Here is a 20132-nt window from a genome sequence, read left to right as displayed (position 1 = left end):
GAGATGCATAAACTGAACCAGCAATAGAAATGAGAGTCAAAGATCCCAATATTGTTCTTTAACCATGCACCATCTTTCAACTGAGGATACCGTTTAATTTGCCAAGAATAATGCCATACCTAAGGGGACTTTACCTCAGCACTGAGAGCAAGTTGGACTAGTGTAGAAATGTCAACATGATTTGCTGTCCTTTTTCCATTCCCAGACTACAGATCTTTACCAAACAGTATAGAAATACGTTTGGTGATGATTTTGTTTTATTTCATGTTTCATCAATGCAGGAATGATTCAATGGTGAGTTGAAAGGAGCCAGCTAACGATCCAAAATCCTTGCACAGCATGTGTGCATTGAAAGAGATCTGCAGTGCTGTGTTCAGAGAACAGCTCTGGACAATGTACTTGGTCGTCTATGAATGTTTATAAGGCTTTTAAATAGCCCGTTGAATGACCATTATTAAAAGCTGTCTCATAGCTATACAGTCCCATTTGGTTGCACAGAATGACTTATTTAGAAAGGCTTGCTACGATCCCTAAGGGATCATATGTTACCTTATCAGAAGGTACAGAGTAGAGTTGTATTTTGCCCCATCCTCCCCTCCCTACCATGCCTGTATGCTGGGAGTCGAACGATACCACACAGCATTGCTTCAGGCATTGTCGAATGAGACACACCATGGCACAGACAGTGCAATGCAGTTTCAGGGTGTCACCCTGCCTCTGTAATAAACCTCCTCTTTCCCATCTTCCCAGGCCACCTGCCTGCTCAGAGGGAAGTAAAAGGGACCCTGGCAACCTCAGGCCCAATACATTCACTTTTGCTGGGGCTCTGTGTGCATTTGTGCACATGTTTGCACTGCAGTGCCGGGGGGTTTTAAAAATGCCTGGCGCTGCGGCGCGTGCAGTTGCAGAAATGGCAAAATGTGCATCAGCACGCGGAAAATGCCGACAGCGTGCTTTTGAATGAAAACACCGTCATTTCTAATTTAAACCTAAATTTCTAAAACACCTTCAATTTCTAATCATCACAGCGCACCGCTGCTGATGCACATTTCGCTGCTTCTACAACTGCACGTGCCGCAGCGTAGCGCGCGTTAGCTTGCATCTGGAGCGGACTCAATTAATCGAGTCTGCTGCAACCCATTTATATTGAACTCAGTCTTTAATGAGATGAAAAGGGACGTATATCAATGCACTCTAAGAGGCTGAGCAGAGCAGACCCTGTCAGACCCACAGGAGCCTCACATGCTTTTGATCCACTTGTCCAATGTTGCTGCTGTAGCCTGGGTTTATTTGTGATCTCTCATGTTCGAAGCCTTTCTAGGCTTATTTATTTCTCAGCTGCCGGAGATGTTGGTCTACTCTGACTTCGGACAGCCCGGCTTCAGAGGCATGAATCTCAGCGCTGCATGTGGCAAGTTGAGTCCTGTCTAGACGCTCAGCTCTGTTCTCACAATCCCTTTCTTTTCTTGGCCCCTGGCCTGCTTTAACCCTTCCTGTGGTAAAACACTATAGCCTGTGGTTTTCTCTTCAATAATGCATGCCTCCATACTTTCCAATTGTCTTGAAAGCACTGCTCCGCTGCAGCCTTGAGTTAGCATCAAGAGCAGGGTTTACTTGGAGCTGACAAGGGAATTTTCAATTTCTTAAAACCCATTTCTTGTCAGCGTCGGCAGCTAAATATTTCATGCCCTCTTGTCCCAGAGAGCCTCAGGGGCCTGACTGCAGAGACCTTTCTAGCCACTGTAAATGATGAAAAGATAGCTCCCAAGTTGATTTTTTTTAAACCCTTGTCTGTCATGTAGCTTTCCATCGCAGACCCTGGTACTGGAGAACAGCTCTTTTCATTTGAAAGCAGCAGAAGAAAGGCACTGCAGACGATACATTTCTGAATCTACCTCAGGACCGTTTAAAGGGGACATTATTACATAAAAGCCAAAGCCTGGCTGAAAATGTTGGTTTTTTTAAAGCTCGGACCACAATAACCTTGCTGTAGCTGGCACTAACAGAAAAGAATATAGTTGCGAGATGGGAGCCATTATAATACAAGATGGCCTTTAACCATCAAAATTTACTTCTCTCTACGAGGCGTGAGAGCTTTTAAACTTGTAATTTTAGCCTGTTCAGAAATTGCAGACAGTGGGAACCTGTTACAAAGAAGTGAGGGTAATCTTTTCAAATTAGGGGGGAAAAAAACACGAAGAACAGATTCCATAAGGGAGCATGAAAATTATGTAGGCAGTTACAAAAGGGAAACCCCATTGACATCCATTGTGGCTGAATAACAGTACTTAGCCCTCCAGCTATGATCTGTATTTTTGCAGAACAGGGCAACATTCTTCTAGCCATGCCATAATAAGTGGCACAAAAGGTTTTAAAGGACTGTACCTCCAAACTGGCGCTCTGGGAAGGGCTGAGTCCTGGGCTGTAAAAGGTTTGCATACTTCATCATCCAGAAATAAAGCAATCATCAAATGGAGATTTCCCCTCCTCCCCCCTGTAAGCAGCAGGACTTAAATGCCCAGCGTGATGGTAGCTGCCACCGATTTGCAATCTGATGCAATTCAAAATTCTTGTTTTCCTGCTGTTGCTAATTTTGGCACCAACCACAACACCCAGTCACTATTTCCTAGATGTTAATTTGAGCCAGTCCTAAAACTATGCAGCACTGAATTATATAGTGACAAAAAAAGCAAGTGTTTGTCTGGCCGTCAGAGGACAGCAAGTATTAAATATTGTGGAGTAAAACAGATTTAATAACATTTGTGGTACCTGAGAAATGTCCATGACAGAGTCGCAGCTAAGGGGCCTGGCAGATGTCAGGTCGTTGGAACCTAGCACGGTTGAGATGATGCCATTCTGGTCAATGCGTCTGATCATGGTGCCATCCACAAAATAAATCAGCCCAAACTTGTCCACAGTGATGCCTAGAGGAAGAAGAGAAGAGAACAATTAGAAATGAAAGGTCACCTGACGGTAACAGCACATTTAGCCGGCTCAGTCAAATGGGTGGGAGGGGGTTGGACGCGAGTCACTTCATGGATTAAGAATTAATTTTACTGCAGTTGGCTACGTAATGGGCCAATTCGCCACTGGGGTAAATTGGCCCTCCTCTGCTGAGGTCATTTCTACTCATCACCAGCAGAGAAGGAGGTCCTACAACTTTATCCAGGGATCGCTGCTCATTCTTTGGAAACAGCATGTGATTTTCAGTGAACTGTTGAAAGGAACCGTTTTCTAAGTGATTCAGCATCATTACACAGAGGCATTGAAATACAGGTTTGTGGTATTGATGTCCAAAGGTTTTAATGAAGAGATGGTTGCAGGGTGCTTATCGGAGAATCGCTGATGAGAAAGACCCGATAGGTTGATCAATTTCGACTTCCTGGATGCGGGAGGGCCTTTCCTAGATTTAACCTCAGTAGGATTTTACCTGTGTGGTTTCTGAATTCCCCTAAGTCACGGGTATCATACATATTGTCCACAGGCCAAATCTGCCCCGTGGTGCCATGCTGTCTTACCTGTGGGGGGAATACAGGGACTAGTGAGTGGAGTGGGGCCTGCTGCCAAAGCCCGGGCTACAAAGTGCTGTTGAGAAGCCCGTCAGTGGTGGGGGGCAAGCAGTGGCTGAGTTCAGCCCTGCATCACCACCACGCACCCTGCGTTTGCTTGCCCTGCTGTTGCCACGTCCGGATCTCGGCTGCAAGGAGGGGTGACTTTGACATCCCTGATCTGATTTATTTTATTGCCTGATTCCCTTCTCTCATACAACAAAAGTTCTGATTGAAACTTTCCCACCTTTTGCAGCAGACCACTGCTCCTTGCTTCACTGCTTTCACTGAAAGAGCTGGGCCACTTCCCTTCCCCTTAGCTTCCTCCTTCTGTCATGTTTGCATAACCTCCCTTAAGTCATCTTTTTCCCAAGCTATCTGTATCTGGCACTTCTAAAGCATCTTTCATCAGACGATTTCATGGGGCTTTACACTCTCTAATTAGGCCTTGCAGCACCTTATGAGGTAGGCATGATCATCTTCATTTTACAAATCAGGAGGATGAAAGACAAAGTAACTTGCCTGGTCATCAGTAGAGCTACAGGCCAAGCCAGAAAGGAGAAATTAAGGGCTCCATGCACCTCTCTCTCATACCTTTGGATACTTATCTTGCTGGGATCCTATGACCTCAGCTGACTTCCTGCCCTTTGGGCAGGGGGCTGGACTCGATGGTCTCCCGAGGTCCCTTCCAGCCCTAATGTCTATGAAATGTCTATGAAATACCGAGGTAAATCAAGAGTAACTTCACTGGAGTTAACAGAGCTCTCTACCTAATCCATCTCAGGCCGTGCATCACACAAGTGTATTCAGTAATAAGAATGAAAGATCTTTGTGCATTTCATGAATCCCTGGCACTGTGTCCTTTCTCTACCTCCACGTCCTCTGAGGGTAGATTTTGATTTCTTAGCTTTATTCATTTCCTTTTTTGTTTGGCTGGGTTTATAGAGGGCTTTTTAGTTAGAGGGCGTTAGTATTCTGAGTACCTTTCGGATGGCAGAAAAGCCTTTTCCAAGAAGAAGGTTTTGCCGTTGGTTAAACTCCGTGTTCACCTAATCTCACCTGGAAGTTTGTCGCACAGCGAGAACGTTTTGTTCCCTGTTCTCACCCGCTTCATCCTGGGCTCTGTGTGATTACAGCCCTCACCATGCTTTACAGGTAACTGTTCCAAAGATTAAAACCAAATCCATAGCCTGGTGCTGGAAACTTCTGGGGAATCAATAGATAGGCCTGATGTCTGCGATGCCCTGGAACAGGAGAAGGCAGACAGCCTGATCCTGAACTAGGTGAGGCCCGGGCATCTTCCTAACGTTGAGGGTCAGAGTCACCAAAGGGAAGGCTGCTCAGAAGTAGCAAAAGCACAGACCGTCATCGCCAGGTCTTGATCTGGGAGGAAAGGACAATTTTCCCCAGTGAGCAGGAAGTGAAGAAGTCAATTTTAGGTACCAGGTAGGGGGGAGTGCAACAGAGCATCGAGGCTTGAAGAACGAGGGCTGCATGGCTCCGTGCCTTTGATGGAGACAGCATCTGTTGGTGGAGGCATCATCTTGGCTAGCTCTTCAAAGGATTTCCTGCTTCCAATCCACTAGAAGAGCCTAGAAGAACATTCCCATAAGACTGCTGAGAGCAAAGCACCTAATTACTCTGAGGAGGTTTACAAAGGGAGTTATAGGATGCGATGCCTGCAATAGCAGGGGGCTGTAACTCAGTGACTCAGGAGTCTGCTTCCATTTCAACTTTCCCGTGCCTGGATTCAACCTGAGCCAGGCTCTCATTGCTCACAGTGATTTCTTGTTGACAGCCTGATGTGTTAGTAGTGGCGGTGATTGCGTCAGTTGAGAATGAAATATATGATGGGGTGTCATCGGTGTGCTGCTGGCAGCTGAGCCACAGGCATCTCGCTGTCTCTCACAGTGGACTCATAGATATTGCGAAGGGAGGGCAGTCTGGATATGAGCAGGGCCCCACAGGCAAGGGCCTTCAGACAGAAAACTGAACCCAGCACCCACCGCCATGTTCTGCCAGAAAAGAACGACTGGGGTTTCTATGCGCAATATTGTCTTATGCTCCAGTCGATCCCCCTTTGTACTGTGTGCTGGTCTGATCCCTGAGTTGAGCATCCTCGGTGCTGGGTTATGCCATGCACTGTTAGAGCTTGGTGGTTACCTTACTCAGATGAGGCCTCCATTGATGTTACCTGAGAAAGGACCACCGAACATTATGGTCTGAGAGGACACTGCAGTTGTGAAATCGTGCTGGTTCCTGGGAGATAGTCTGACCTCCCATGTAGCAAGCGGGGCTTGCAGTGTCGCTGAAGTGTCACGATGATGAGCTGTGCTGGTGGACTGCTTTGACACAGTGGTATTTGTTTGTCACGCCAGGACCACACAGCACGAGGACAACGCAGAGCAATGCTGGAATGCAAATTGATACCTGAGGGTCGGATGTTTGTGCTGAAGGCCAAATACCTGGCAGAAGTCTTCTGCAAAATACCCGGATAAAATTAGAGATGGTGAAGGAATCTATAGGGTGAAGTTACAAGTTGCACCTAGACCACACTCAGTCTGTGGAACGATAAGCAGCGTTTAAGTTAGAAAGTGCTGCGAGCAGTAGCATGTAAAGGGTTAATGCTGTTTCTTGCCTGCACTGCTCTCATGTGCCACTAGGGGGGGCTGGTGAGCAGGGGCGGGGCGAAGAGCCGGGACACCTGGGCTCTCTCCCTATCCTGGGTTGGGGAGAGGGCTGGGAGCAGTGCATCCTGGGATTCCGGAGGACTGCAAAATCGCTCATTTTATCTCCATGGAGCAGACTGACGTTACCCTAACACAAACTAGGGATCATGGCCCAGAGTTAACCCTCCCTGAAGTGGTGTAACCCTGAGGGTGCTTAGCACGAGTTAATGAGCTTTAACATGCAGATGCTCATGCTTTAAGGGCATCATTGTCTAAGTGTAATATGTAACTTCACCCTATTAACTGAAGCTTTCCTGCTTGCTTGACCAACCACTTGACTTGCCTGGGTTTTTTTTTGGTTTTGTTTTTGTTCTTGGTTTTGTTTTGTTTTTTTAATTTCTGGTAGAATTGATGAGTACTTAGCGCACAATTGAGGCTTTGTTTACGCATGCAGCACTACATGCTGATAGAAATGATCTGTCCCCAAATTAATTTCTTCATTTTGCATCTCTTTTGTGGTGCTAAATGGATGGACTCTTTTCATTTCCCCTTTCTGAAACTGTCTTCATATTGTGTCAGTCTTGTCACAAGGATCTCTGTTAATTGCAGGCTTCTTGGCAATTTCGACTGCCACAACATTTTCCTGATGAGAACCACTGGCGAGTGCTTAGATGAAAACAGAATGCTCTGACAAGCTGGAGTTTTAATTTTTGCTTAGATTGCTTGTAGAAGAGGATCGGTATTAGCAGATGATAATTAGAAAGTGATAACACTTTCATTTACAGGGTATATTGAAATTCATTAGCATCTGAAAGGCTTTGCTGTGCTCTATGGCAAATGAGTTGGAAGTGTCAGACCAGTTCCTAATAGATGTGACAAATAGCATCACTGCTGCAACTGGCCCTTATTTTATGTGTGGATCTATCTGTTGTCATTTGAAAACGTCCCAGCAGGAAGTCCTGGATAGAACAGGCGACGGCGAGTCAGAAGAGAGGATCTGTTACGTTGGGCTGATTCTCCATTGTCTACATCAGCGGTTCCCAAACTCTGACAGATGGCGCGCCACCAATTTAAAAGGATACAACCTTAAGTACCACCAGCAAATTTTGGCCATATAAAGTAATTATAATAAACCTGTTAACGCGTACCACTGACAGGTTGTTTGCGTGCCACTGGTGATACGCGAACCAGATTGGGGGTCGCTGATCTATATCAGGAATCATTTTTGGCAGGCAAAGATCCCTGTGCAAGTGCAAGCAAAGGCCAAAGCTTCCCTGGCACATGGAAACAGTTTGGAAAGATGTCCTTGCTCTTCTGCTAGAAATAAAAATCCCTGCTCCTGTACATCAAAAAGCAGCTTCAGACTTACAAAGATCGAAGTCCTGTAGGCAGCGGTGAACCAAGTTGTCAGCTGGGCCTTCCAAAAGTTTCCCTTGGCAGCAGATGCTCGAGCTTCTGGGTATCTTCAGCTAGTGTGGCAGAAAGTGCAGCCCCTCCTTCTTACTTTCCACTGCCTTTTTCTCTCACAGCTGTGCTGCTCCTCCAAAGAGGCTATGGAGCCTGACAATGGGCAGCTTGAGGACCACTGATAATACACCTCCTAGTAAATCTCATTCATGTTGTAGCACTACAAAATAAAGCCCCACTATGCAAGAGCAGCCACTGAATACTTCTGCTGGGCCAAGGGGCAGAGAGCTACCAAGCAATGCTGACAGTATATAGTGGGAGTTATTTTTTTGGCATTCATTATTTGCTGAGATGAATGGGACTCAAGTCACCTCTGTTGGGGCCACATCAGCTAACTTTTCAAGCTCCGGATAGAAATAGCACTTGCGCACATCGAGGAATAACATTGATAAACATGTGTGTAGGGGCCTTTGCATGATGTCTTCTCCACTGTCAACATATGAATATGTTGCAACATTTCCAAAGCCCACAGAGGTCCTGCAGTGAAGCAGGAGAAATGAAAAGACGAACTTGCCCCTTCTGAGAAGCAGAGCTTAGTGGCACACGGACAGCTACACCACTTCTTGTTCAAGAGGTAGCCCGCATGGGCCGCATGTTGCAGTATGGCACTCTGGCAAGTGTAGGCGTATCCCAAGCGTACCCCAGACAGATCCAGTTGTTCAATTATGGAGTTGGAAGTGTTAAACTCCTGAGTTTTGTTCCCCTGATAAAACCTTACATAAGTCTACAATAACATACTAAAAATAGTATGTAGGGAGATAAATAAGTATATAAGGGGGGTACCTCAGAACCCGGGAGAATAGCCATTCACCAGGGCCCCCCAAGGGATAGCAAGTCTAATGGGCACAAACTCCTGGAAGGCCGATTTTACACTGGACATAAGGAAAAACTGGTTTACAGTCCGAGTGTCCCGGGTCTAGAACAGACCCTTGCACCAGACAGGTGGTGCAAGCACCTACTCTGGATTCATTCAAAAGGCGTTCGGATGTTTATCTTGCTAGGATTGTTTGACCCCAGCAGACTTCCTACCTATGGCAGGGGAACTCAATGATCTTGTGAGGTCCCTTTCAGGCCCTAATGTCTATGTAGTCTATGAAATACATACATCCCCCTTTTGTTCCGGGATGGGGAAATCAAAGCCTAGAGAGGCAGTGATTTTTTTTCTCAAGATAGAAAAGCAAAGCAACACAAGAAACAAGGTAACAGGTCTTCTGTTTCCCTATCCCAGGCCTGATATATTTAGACAGTACATTAACCTCATGGCCAAGTCATTCGATTTCTCTTTCACTCTGTTTTTCCTTTGAAAATGGGAAGGATTCTTCTCAACAGTCTCTGTGCAAGCAGCTATATTCTTTGTCAATATTTATAGTAAATATTGCTTAGCAATAGCTTCAATGGTAGTCCAGAGCACTCCAGGCATCCGTGAGCGGTCCCGTAAAAGCTTTGCAGGCAGCAGCGACGCCTTCAGTGTACAATGGCACAAGGTGTTTGGAGCTAATTTCCTCTGCATCCTGCCAGGAAACATAACTGGCCCGCACGTAACAAAGACTCACGACTGGAGATGACACAAAGGTTGCTACATCAGCCTGCGTTTCTTGGATGCAATAACAATAATGTTATCAGCGTGTCAAGGAAAAGAATTTGCTAACTTGCCTAGCCAAGAAATACCCGGCCTCTCTACCTCCGCCTCAACTGTTGATGAAAGCAGCATGGGAAGAGGTCCCAGAAACCTGTTTGCGATGCTATCCTAGTGCGGACATCCCGAGGGAGGTCCACCATCTTGGAGACAGCTATCCAGAGGGGAGACAGGAGTTCTCCAAATTCTTAGCTACCTGAAACACGTTGACGATGCCAAATGTGCACAGACAGCTCAGCTACAGCCCCAAGTGTGATACTGCTCTTTTCAAGCCCACACCTCAAAAATAGCCACTCAGTGTCCTCACCAAGAGGCAAGAAGACTCGCAGGAGATACAACAAAGGTTTAGGTAACATGGGCTCCGTGAATATTTGACCCCGGCAGTCTTTCCTGCCCAGAGCAGGGGGGCTGGACCCGATGATCTCACGAGGTCCCTGAACTTCTGTGCATCTGTGAATATATGCCTTGTTTGCAACGGCATCCACCTGAACCACTCTCTGCAGAGGCTCTCCCTTCTCAGACACATCCAGCAGCTCCTCACACAGCAGGAAGGAAGGGGTTTCCTTCAAGTGAAATAAAACGTCCCTTTGGCTGCGACCCAGCCCTCGCATTTGAATACAATCTACTGTTAAAGTGAGAACAAGTCTTTGTAACCGAGTCTATCAAGACGGAGTGAAAACAAAAGGCCTGCCAACTTCCCCCCACGCTAGTGAGAAAACACATACATAGAAATGAAAACATGCCTCTGTTTTAATCCTTGGATGGAACGTGGGCTTTCTGGTCACCAACATTTGTGTTAGATGTGCGTTCCAGCAGCGCTTTCTTCCCTGTGTTTATCACCCCCTGACGCTAGCTGATTTCCCGAGAAGCAGTGGATTGCTCAAGGGACTGGTAACTGTAGAAAGGGCTTGACTGTCTGAGGGCAATCTGAATCCTACGCACAGGACTGCACCAGTTTGACTAAAACTAACTTTGGTTTAACCAGGGTAGATGTTTTTATTTTGGCTTCACCATTCTTCTTCCACTTTGGGGGTACAGTTGATCACAAACAAGTTCAAGCTACACTGAAATGACACACTCCTATCAAAATTAGCGTCCACGTAGCCTTGTGCACTGGTTTAACTATCCAGATTTAACATAAAATTGCTTCTGTAGACAAAGCTGGGATCAAAGGGAACACAAGAGATCAGGCACTTTTATATAACCCTGGGGTATATGAAGAGGCACCTGTGGGTTTCTTTCAATTTGATATGTAGTAACATTTGTTCAGCTTTTTTTTATGCCAAGAAAGCCTCATTAAACTGACTGAATTGAACTGAATCCAGACCAAGAATTGTTACTTCCTCTGTGTGGGCAGATATAATATCACATTTTGTTTTAAAAGTGGGACAGGGCAACTTACACTTGGGAGTGCATGTCAGATGATCGACTGAAACAATTGAATCTCTCTGCTCCTATTCCGGCACAGTGGAGCTAAGCCACCATAGCTTTGTATTTCAATGAAACCAGATGAAAGTTTAAATGGTTTAGCTTCCACTTAGTGTGGAGTAAAGAGGACAGATGAAAATATTATAGTGGATCAACTGTAAAGAATGGTCTTTCTAAAGCACTTTGTCTCTTTGACCATGCTGCCTGAGTATGACTCAGTGGCTAAGTGGGGCTTGAACCTTGACTGGTGGATTTTAGTTTGGTTCTCATTGGACTTAGGTACACAATATTATCCCTCAAACTTGAAGCCTTCTTTGCAGTTTCAACCAAAATGGACAAGGACTGAATGTGCCTAGGGAAGAGCCACTTACTTGACCTTGTTTAAGTCCTTGCTCAAGGATAAGTTACTATAATGTGTTGGCTGTGGGGTGCTTGTGGTTGCACTTGCCCTATCTGCACTGTGTTTCCAGGCCTATTACTCCATTTCTTAAAAACACTGGCTAAGAAGAGCTGGTTTCTTACCCCGGGGGTTAGTCAGTGTAGCCTCGGTGCCTTTGCCCCCATCTCCGCAGCGGGTGTCATCAAAAGGAAGGCACTGATCCCCAGTCCCGGCCACCACCTCTGAATTCTTGACAATATCCTTCACGGATGTGGTTGACTTGATCTTGTAGATGCGCCGGCTGTTAGTGTCAGAGAGGTAGATGGAGCCAGTGATTGGGTCTGTTGTCAGGTAATACTTATGTGCTGGGCTGTGGCTGAAAACCAAATACACAAGAGTGTTATTTTCCTTGGTGGATGTCAGGATCCATTTCTGTAGGACAATGTGCAGCACTAACACGGCGGATGTAGTGGGCTTTCTTTGTTATTGCATGTGCTCCTGTTAGTACTAATTTTGGGTGCATTGTAAGTAGGGCCCTGAGAAAATTATGGATTTCTTGTTGAAAATTCACAACGTGTGCGGGTAAAGTATCATATTTCATGGATTATTCACGAAACTACCATTGATCTCGCCAAACGGGTCCTAGTAGTTCCATGAAAAATGATACTTTGCAGGCACGCGGCTATAGGCAGTGGAAGGCCAGGGCTAATGGGCCTTAGTGCCCACAAATGTAGGGCAGCACAGAGGGCCGCAGGGCAGCCCGGGAGTGGGCTGCAGGTGGCTGCAGCGGGGGAGGGAAGGGCATGTGCAAGCGGACATGGAGCCTGTGGGTGGCCGTGATTGCAGCCAGATGGTATGTGGAGCACTGCCCACCACAGCAGGTAAGTCAGGGAGGGGGCATGGGGGTGCAGATGGAGGCCCCCAGGGTGAGGGAGGGAGTGGGGCAGAGGCAGGGACAGGGGTGAATGGGGCCCCCAGGCAGGTCGTGAGACGCGTGCAGCCTGGGTGGCTTGTCCAGAGGCGTGGGGGGAAGGACTCCCGCAGCTGCACGCACCTCGGGAGAGGTCTGGGGGGCACGTGCCGCCCGGGTTTGTGTGTGGGGCGGAAGCGGGCGGCTGCTGCGGGCTGGGCTCTGTGTGCTGCTGCCACTGCCCTGGGAGCAGCTGCTGTGCATGACACCACGTGCCTGCTGCCACTGGCTCCCGGAGCCGGTTTCTGAGGCACCAGCAGTGGGGTGCAGAGCCCAGCCCGCAGTGGCAGTCTGCCTCTGCCCCACGCACAAATCCAGGGGGCACGTGCCCCCTGAGCCTCTCCCAAGGTTCAGCCTCCTGAGCCTCCCCTGTATGACCCACCTGGGCCCCCCTGCAACCTGCCCCGGGGCCCCATTCACCCCTGCCCCTGCCTCCGCCCCACTCCCTCCCTCACCATGGGGGCCTCAATCTGCACACCCCCATACTCCTTCCCCTTCCCTTTCCCCTGCCCCAACTTACCTGCTGTGGTGGGCAGTGCTTTACATGCCATCTGGCTGCAATCCCGGCCACCTGCAGGCTCCGTGTCTCTCTGTGCGCACCCGTCCCCCATGGCGCAGACACCCAGAGCCCGCACCCAGGCTGCCCTGCACTTGTGGGGGCTAAGCCCTATTAGCCCTGGCCTCCCACCACCTATGTTCATGACGCTGAAAAATCACGGCATGGGGCAAATTTTGTGGTTTCCGTGCAGCCCGCGAAATCGCTATTTTCTCAGGGCCCTAATCATGAGCCTTATGGGGAAGCAGCGAGGTTCTGATGATAGAGCCTTGGACTGGGAGTCATTGCAGTTTAATCTCTGGCAAACCACTTTCCCTCTTTGTCACTCAGTTTTCCCATGTGTAAAATGGTGGCAATGAACAGAAAACAACCTATTTGTAAAGAGCTTTGAGATCTATGGGCCGCACTGAAGAGCAAAGTAACGTTACTCAAATGGAGTTTAATTCTCCCCCCTCTGAACTCAACAGTAAAACTCCTGTTTTCTTGAGCAACGTCTTTAAGGCAGGGGCATGCAATTATTTTGGGCAGAGGGCCGCTTACTGAGTTTTGGCAAGCCATTGAGGGCCACATGACAGGCAGCCAGGGGCAGATAAATATTAATTTTCTAAATTTTTTAGAGGCCCTGTGAGCCAGATAGAACGGCCTGGTGGGCAGCATCCGGCCCGTGGACCGCGTTTTGCCTGCCCCTGCTTTAAGGGCTGTACTCTGCCTCTGTGGAAGTAAGGGAGAGTTTTGCCCTGGCATTCAATCAAACTCTTAAAATGAGAGATTGAGTGATTTGCCCAAAGTAACACTGCAAGCCAGTGGCAGTAAAGGGAACAGAACCGTGGACCCTTGCTTCCAGTCCCCTGCGGTCACCATATTCATTTAGTGCTTTCTGGAAAACAGGAAAGGATGGGTGAGAAACAACGTGGACTGACTGAAAGGCGATATTTTGTTTTCTGTAAGTGCTCACTGCACCAAATTGTCCTGAGACCAAAGTCAGAAATAGATACAGTAATGGCTCCTAAATAGAGACTGCAGAATGGAATTAGCCAGAAACAATAACAGACTTCAGCTTACACTTATTTATTTAAGCCAGTGTCTTTGGAGGAAACTATATATGGTTTAATATTATCTCTTCTTTTATTAAGCTTAAATGTTTGCTACCACTAGCTATTGATTTACACTCTCTTCTGAGCCCTGGAACCAACAGATTAAACTAATAATACCTACTCCATGAACTCAACTGTATTACCTTCTCAGAATTGCAAGGTAACTATGAGGACATGCCTGAAAAATTCTCCCATCACATACTCCAATTTCTCCAAAGCATCCAGAAGATCTCCAAACTCATCAGATCCACAAATAAATTCAAGAACAAAAATTTACAAAACGCGGAGGACAAATCTGCACTCAATAGACATTAAATAATCCATTATTCTATATGCAGCCAGACAGAAATGTCTGTCCGTAGTCATGCTGACCCCACCCCTCCATATTTAAAAAAAAAAAAATCTCTCCCCTTTGTTTTTTAAATACCGCATGCTTCTCAGTTTTAAAAAGTGATGTTGGTTCTTTATTCAAATTACCCAACACCCTGGGAAATAAAAAAGCCTTTCTGATTTATCCTAGAACATCCCTTGTGATTTATCCTATTAAAGTCTGAACAGATTTCATCTCTACAAATGACACTGATTCTTGCTAAATAAAATGCTCTGACCTTCAAGACATCTCCAACCTGGCAGCTCCGTCTCCATCTGCATTCCTTTCCAATGACAGCAGGCTGGTAGGGTATTATTTCATTTACCTGCATGTCACTCACACTAAGCAAGTGGCTTCAACCCTGGTGGAAAAAAGTCTCCTTTGGGAATCTACTGTTCCACTTTGATCAGGCCCTTGTGTTTTCAGCTGACTATCTTCACAAGGCTCAGCTGAATGTCAGTCAGCCTTTGAGCTGCCCAGGATCACTGCTATGTGAGGAAGGTGGACAGAGGAGGATGTTAATAATAAATAAGGTTTTGCAATTCTTTAGCATCTTTTGCCGAGGAATCCAGAAGAGCTTTAATTAAGTCTTAGAGCTACCAATTTTCAGATGGGCAAATAGAAGCAGCTGATTGACCCAAGGAGGAAATGAGCCAGTGACAGAGCTAGCAATGTAACCCAGGAGTCCTAGGTGCCATACAGCCCAAGAGTCCTCCCTTGCCCTGTTATTGCTATTGCTCTTCATAGTCTTAGTCTGGTAGTTTGCATTTCATAACCAAGGATGTCTTTTTGCTATATCTTCCTTAATAAGAGAGAACCCCACAGCGGTTCCCAATCCTAACCCATGTGGCGGGTGAGAACAACATGGTTGCTGAAGAGCGAGGAAACAAAAATGAAAATGCCAGTTTCTGTCCTAATTTCATTGTGACATTAAAGGCTGTCACATCAGTGTAACGTTAATAGCCACTGCTGGTAACCTGAGGTTAGACGAGGTCCTGATTTTAGATTCCTCAAATGAGTGTTACTTCACAGATGCTAATACATTGTAGATTCAGAACTACAAACTTGACTGCCTGCATTTAGTGTTAATCCTCTATAAGTGCCACAGAAGCATTATTATACTTACTAATAAGTGAAACAGAAAAGGCAAAGAAAGAGATTTTAAATAAAGCACTGCTCAGAGGGTAATAACTGCATCCCTTAAAGGCTGGTCTGGAGTTCAACTGGTAAGGGGTTAGTGAAAGGCTCTTGAGGCATACATTACTCTTGTAAATGCAGCTGGAAATGGTCTTACCCCAACCTCTGTCATTTCAGCTGCCATGCATTTAGATCAGGGAGCGGGAGTAAGAGGCATCTAGTTCATTTGTACTGGTTTACATTGCACAGCATCGTGCTGAGTCCTACAGCTTTTCCACTTTGCACTCTCAAAGGCAACTAACAGTAAGAATCAGACCAAAGGAGTAAGCTATAACACTAAGCAAGATCAGCTTAATGGTCTTCCATGGTGATGCTGCCACCATGGACTGAGAGTGAGCACCTTGACTTGATTTCAGACCTTTCCTGATACCACGTGCAATTACCCATGTTCAGAGGACACCATGTGAGGCCACTGTGGTACTTTAGAGCTCTAAAGGAATAATCTGTAGAAGCAGTAATCAGGTGAGCTGAATCCTAGCCAGGCTCTTGGGAGAGTTTGTGGCACACTATTCAGTATCAAAGGTCAGGTCCTTAGTCAGAGCTAGTGGAGGCACATCACTTTAAATCAGCTGAAGACTTGTGCTCCAAAACACAGCAAAAGCGAGACAGCTTCTTTAAATTGCAGATGCTATCCATGATGCCTTAGGAAAAGTTCATTAAATGCCCACATTATGTTGAGTCTTGATTCAAATGACCCCCAGCCTCCCTTTGCTGATTTTCTTCCATGCCTCTTATTAGTAGCACAGGATAGGGTCAGGCATGTCTTAAGTACCTAAGGGTATTTTTACACATGCAAGCGCCACAATGCCGGGTGCTTTGAAAAGTGCCTGGCGCTATGACACATGCAGTTTTATAAGCGGTGAAATGCGCATCAGTGCTGAGAAAATGGTGGCGGTGCGCTTTTGAACTAAAACATGTTGGAGATGCTTTAGTTCAAAAGCGCACCTCCGCCTCTTCCGCGTGCTGATGTGCATTTCTCCACTTACACAACTGCACGTGGCACAGCGCAGTTTGCCTCAGCTCACGTGCAGAGCAGACTTGCTTAATTGAGTCTGCTCCGAAGTGGTGGATCTCTGGCACATTGTGGGACAGAAAAGGATGCGTATAAATGAGACCAGGCAGGGAACACAGGGCACCAAGCAGAGCAACAGATTTCAGAGGGGAAGAGGACTGGAGTGGCACTTGGGAAGGGGACCAGATCTTACTTTGTGGTGTGTCTGCCCAAAGGATGAGCCCCAACTAGCTTAGACAGATAGCTGACCTGAGGCATCTGGTAACACTTGGAGGAAAAGCTGAAAACACTGCAAAGTGGGGCAGGAAGGGGGCTCTCCTTGTCAGATTTTCTCTCTCCTGTAGTTTCATAGTTTCATAGTTCGTAGGGTCGGAAGGGACCTGAGCAGATCATCTAATCTGACCCCCTGCCATGGCAGGAAAGAATACTGGGGTCAAATGACCCCAGCTAGATGTTCATCTAACCTCCTCTTAAACACCCCCGGGGTAGGAGCCTGCACCACTTCTCTTGGAAGTTGGTTCCAGACCCTAGCCGCCCTGACTGTGAAGTCGCGCCTCCTGATATCTAACCTAAACCTACCCTCTGCCAGCTTGTGACCGTTATTCCTGGTCACTCCTGGTGGTGCTCGGGGGAACAGGGACTCCCCCAATGCCTGCTGATCCCCCCCGACTAGTTTATAACAGGCCACAAGATCCCCCCTCAGCCTTCTCTTCTGGAGGCTGAACAGGTTCAGGTCCCGCAGCCTATCCTCATAGGGCCTGCCCTGCTGCCCCTGATCATGCGAGTGGCCTCCTCTGGACCCTCTCCATACTGTCGACATCCGTCTTGAAGTGCGGTGCCCAGAGCTGGACGCAGTACTCCAGCTGCGGCCTGACCAGTGCCGCATAGAGGGGGAGGATCACCTCCTTGGACCTGCTCGAGATGCATCTGTGGATGCATGACAAGGTGAGGCTGGCCTTCCTTACTGCCTCCCCACACTGCCGGCCCATGTTCATCTTGGAGTCAATGATGACCCCCAGATCCCTTTCCGCCTCCGTGCTGACAAGAGGGGAGTTCCCCAACCTGTAGGTATGGTGCCAGTTGTTCCTCCCGAGGTGCATCACCTTGCACTTGTCTGTGTTGAAACCCGTCCTATTCTCGTCCGCCCACTCTTGTAACCTGTCTAGGTCAGATTGTAGCCTGGTGCATCCTTCCAGTGTGCCCACGTCCCCCAACATCTTAGTGTCATCAGCAAATTTGAACAAGGTGCTTTTTACCCCCTCATCCAAATCGCTGATGAAGATGTTGAACAGTGCGGGCCCGAGGACTGAGCCCTGGGGGACCCCACTGCCCAATAATCGCTATGCTACCTCCTTCATGCTAGTTACCCTTCTTCCCCGCTCTGTCTCCTTTTCTAAGGACCTCCCAGTGTGGCTGTGGGCACTGCTGATCATACACGTTTTCCATCAATGAAAAGGTGCTGAATGCTCTGGGCCAGAAGGTTTTATCTTGGTGGTACTGGGTTTCCGCCTGCTGTGCCGAGTACTTTACAGATTACAGAGGGGCCATTTTACTTTAGCTGGTGTGAAGCCAGTGCTCTTTTTACTGGTTGACACCTCATATATTATTACATGATAACATCAAGTAATATACTATTACATTATTACATGATGCACTCTATATCAGTACATGTTGCAGCAAACTAAACGTGCACTTGGTTCTCCAGTTCCCTTTCAGTTTCTTGTGGATATCAATACTTTCAAGTTTTACCAGCTGGACTAAGACCCCACAATAATGCCACAAGTCAATCCATGGAGCTCAATGGACTTTTGATCAGAGCCTACAACAATGTTCTCCAGTTTCCCTTTTTGTGGACAGTTGTCTGTGGGTTGGTTTTATGAAAGGGAAATGAGAGGACAGGACAGTATGTGTTATTGTAGCCATATACATGGCCATACCCACGGTCTACAAAGAGATGGTCAAGCCCCAAATGCTGCAGAGCTCTATCACACAGTACTAAATCCTTCCCCATCACCGCCAAGAAAGGCCATTGCTGATCAAGGTCAGGTTTTTCTTGTCACAACACTGTTCATCTGCTGAGGCAGATGCCTTAGTAAATTTTGTGCCTTTATTATAGAATGAATGGAGGTAAATTTGTATGCAAAATCAAGCGCTGCCTTTTGGGCCTTTGCAGGTTGCCATCATAACTTAAAATTTGTGCTAGACAACTACTGTAATCATGGTAGTCACTAGGGCTGTGCGAAGCTTCGGTCCCTGATTCGATTCGGCAGCAGACCCAGAAGTGGACCAGAAGCACTTCCGATCCACTTCCCGGCCTGCCGGGGAGCGCACAGGGGGCCCCCCCTGCGCCCCTCTGGCTTGGCAACTGGTGCCTCCTGGGTCTGGGGGGACACCTGGCATCCCACCGTGGCTGATTGCTGAGCGGGGGGAGGGTGTGGGAGGGCCCCTGTGCGCTTCCCAATGGACCCAGAAGTGGACCAGAAGTAATCCAGCCCACTTCTGGGTTTGCCACTGAGCACGTGGAGGCAAACCAGACCTTCCCCCTCTGTGGAAGACTCCCTAATGCCCACCAAACACTGGGTTATTCAGAATTTCTCTTAAATTGGATTGAGAGCTATCCTAGTTTTGCCATGGACTGGACTGTGACACATACACCCCCCTCATCTCCTTTCTCTCTTCCATTTCCCCTTTCATGGTGGATTAAAGCAGATGTTTCTGGGTTTTTGCTTCTTTACTTCATGTCTTATTTTTTAGATGGGAACTTGAAAGCTGAGGTCCTGCCAGCCATGCTTAGACAGGGAAGAGCCCACAGTAGTTTTCATAACGTCACTGGTTTGCCCTGTAAGCCTTCATTCAAATATTGGCTTTCCCTACTACAACCTGCAATACAGCTGGCCAATCACCAGTTGCCCTCCATGCTACAGGTAGCGGCACTGTTGTGGACATGAAGGTCTCAAACTGGGATGACATGAAGTGAATAGGAGATTTGCCATTGCCCTCAACTCATGAGTAATACAGGAACAAAGGGCAGAATTCACCCAGGCAGGAGGGCCAGTGGCATGGGACTCGGTGGGATTATGGCAGTGCATAGGTTTGTGATGGCTGATTGTGGGATGGTGAATTTAACCCAAGGTGGAGGTGCCTATCCTTTTGGCTCTGCAGGCCAGATATGTAGCACAGAACCAACCTACAGGCTGGATCAGGCCCCATGTGCAAGAATCAGGCTTCTGCATGTCCAGAATCAGGCCCTGCGTGGTCTCAGCTGGCCCCTGTATGCCTGGATCAGGCCCCATGATACCCTCACCCAGACCCACGTGCCAGGATCGGGCCCTGCATTGCCTCAGCCTGGAAGCAGGGGAGCAGCAACTAACGTTGCTACCACTCTTCTACTACCAAATTTTTGGACCCATAGGGATGCCTGTGGGCCAGATGACATGGCTCTGGGAGCCACATCTGGCTGTCAGGGCAGGGGCTGAGCACCCTTGGCCCAAGGGAACTTTTTTAGCTTAGGCAAAGATGAAACACACTAACACATGGGACAAAATAAGCCCTTGTTTTGTTTGTGTTTTCCCTGGCATGCGCAGAAGTTTAATTTTTGCACAGCTTTTCCGATGCCAAAGAAATAAAAAAAGGAATAGATGCCAACGGGAAGCTGTTAATCTGGAAAACATCTTGGGAGAACGGGTAGGGGGGAGGAATATACCAGGAGCCAGCAAAGTTCTTGCAAGCACAGATGCCAATGGTGTGTTGACATCCTCCCGAATGCGCTTGATTGGCCCAAAGCCGCTGCGATTCCAGGGAATCTG

The 20132-nt window shown here is 47.5% G+C and overlaps 1 protein-coding gene across 4 annotated transcripts in view; it reads right to left on the bottom strand.

Moving 5' to 3' along the window:
* TENM4 (teneurin transmembrane protein 4) overlaps window positions 1-20132 on the bottom strand; it is a 757738-nt gene that overhangs the window by 52986 nt on the left and 684620 nt on the right. For all 4 annotated transcript variants that reach the window (XM_090030685.1, XM_090030687.1, XM_090030688.1 and 1 more), the window contains 2 exons: window positions 11271-11503; window positions 2770-2924 (listed from right to left, as the gene is read on the bottom strand). In XM_090030685.1, the coding sequence (XP_089886811.1) occupies window positions 2770-2924; window positions 11271-11503 (388 nt within the window). The remainder of the gene's footprint in view (window positions 1-2769; window positions 2925-11270; window positions 11504-20132) is intronic.

This window comes from Crocodylus siamensis, chromosome 1 (assembly GCF_052110815.1).
Source record: "Crocodylus siamensis isolate JL-2025a chromosome 1, ASM5211081v1, whole genome shotgun sequence".
NCBI lineage: Eukaryota > Metazoa > Chordata > Crocodylia > Crocodylidae > Crocodylus > Crocodylus siamensis.
This window is presented reverse-complemented; position numbering and strand designations above follow the sequence as displayed.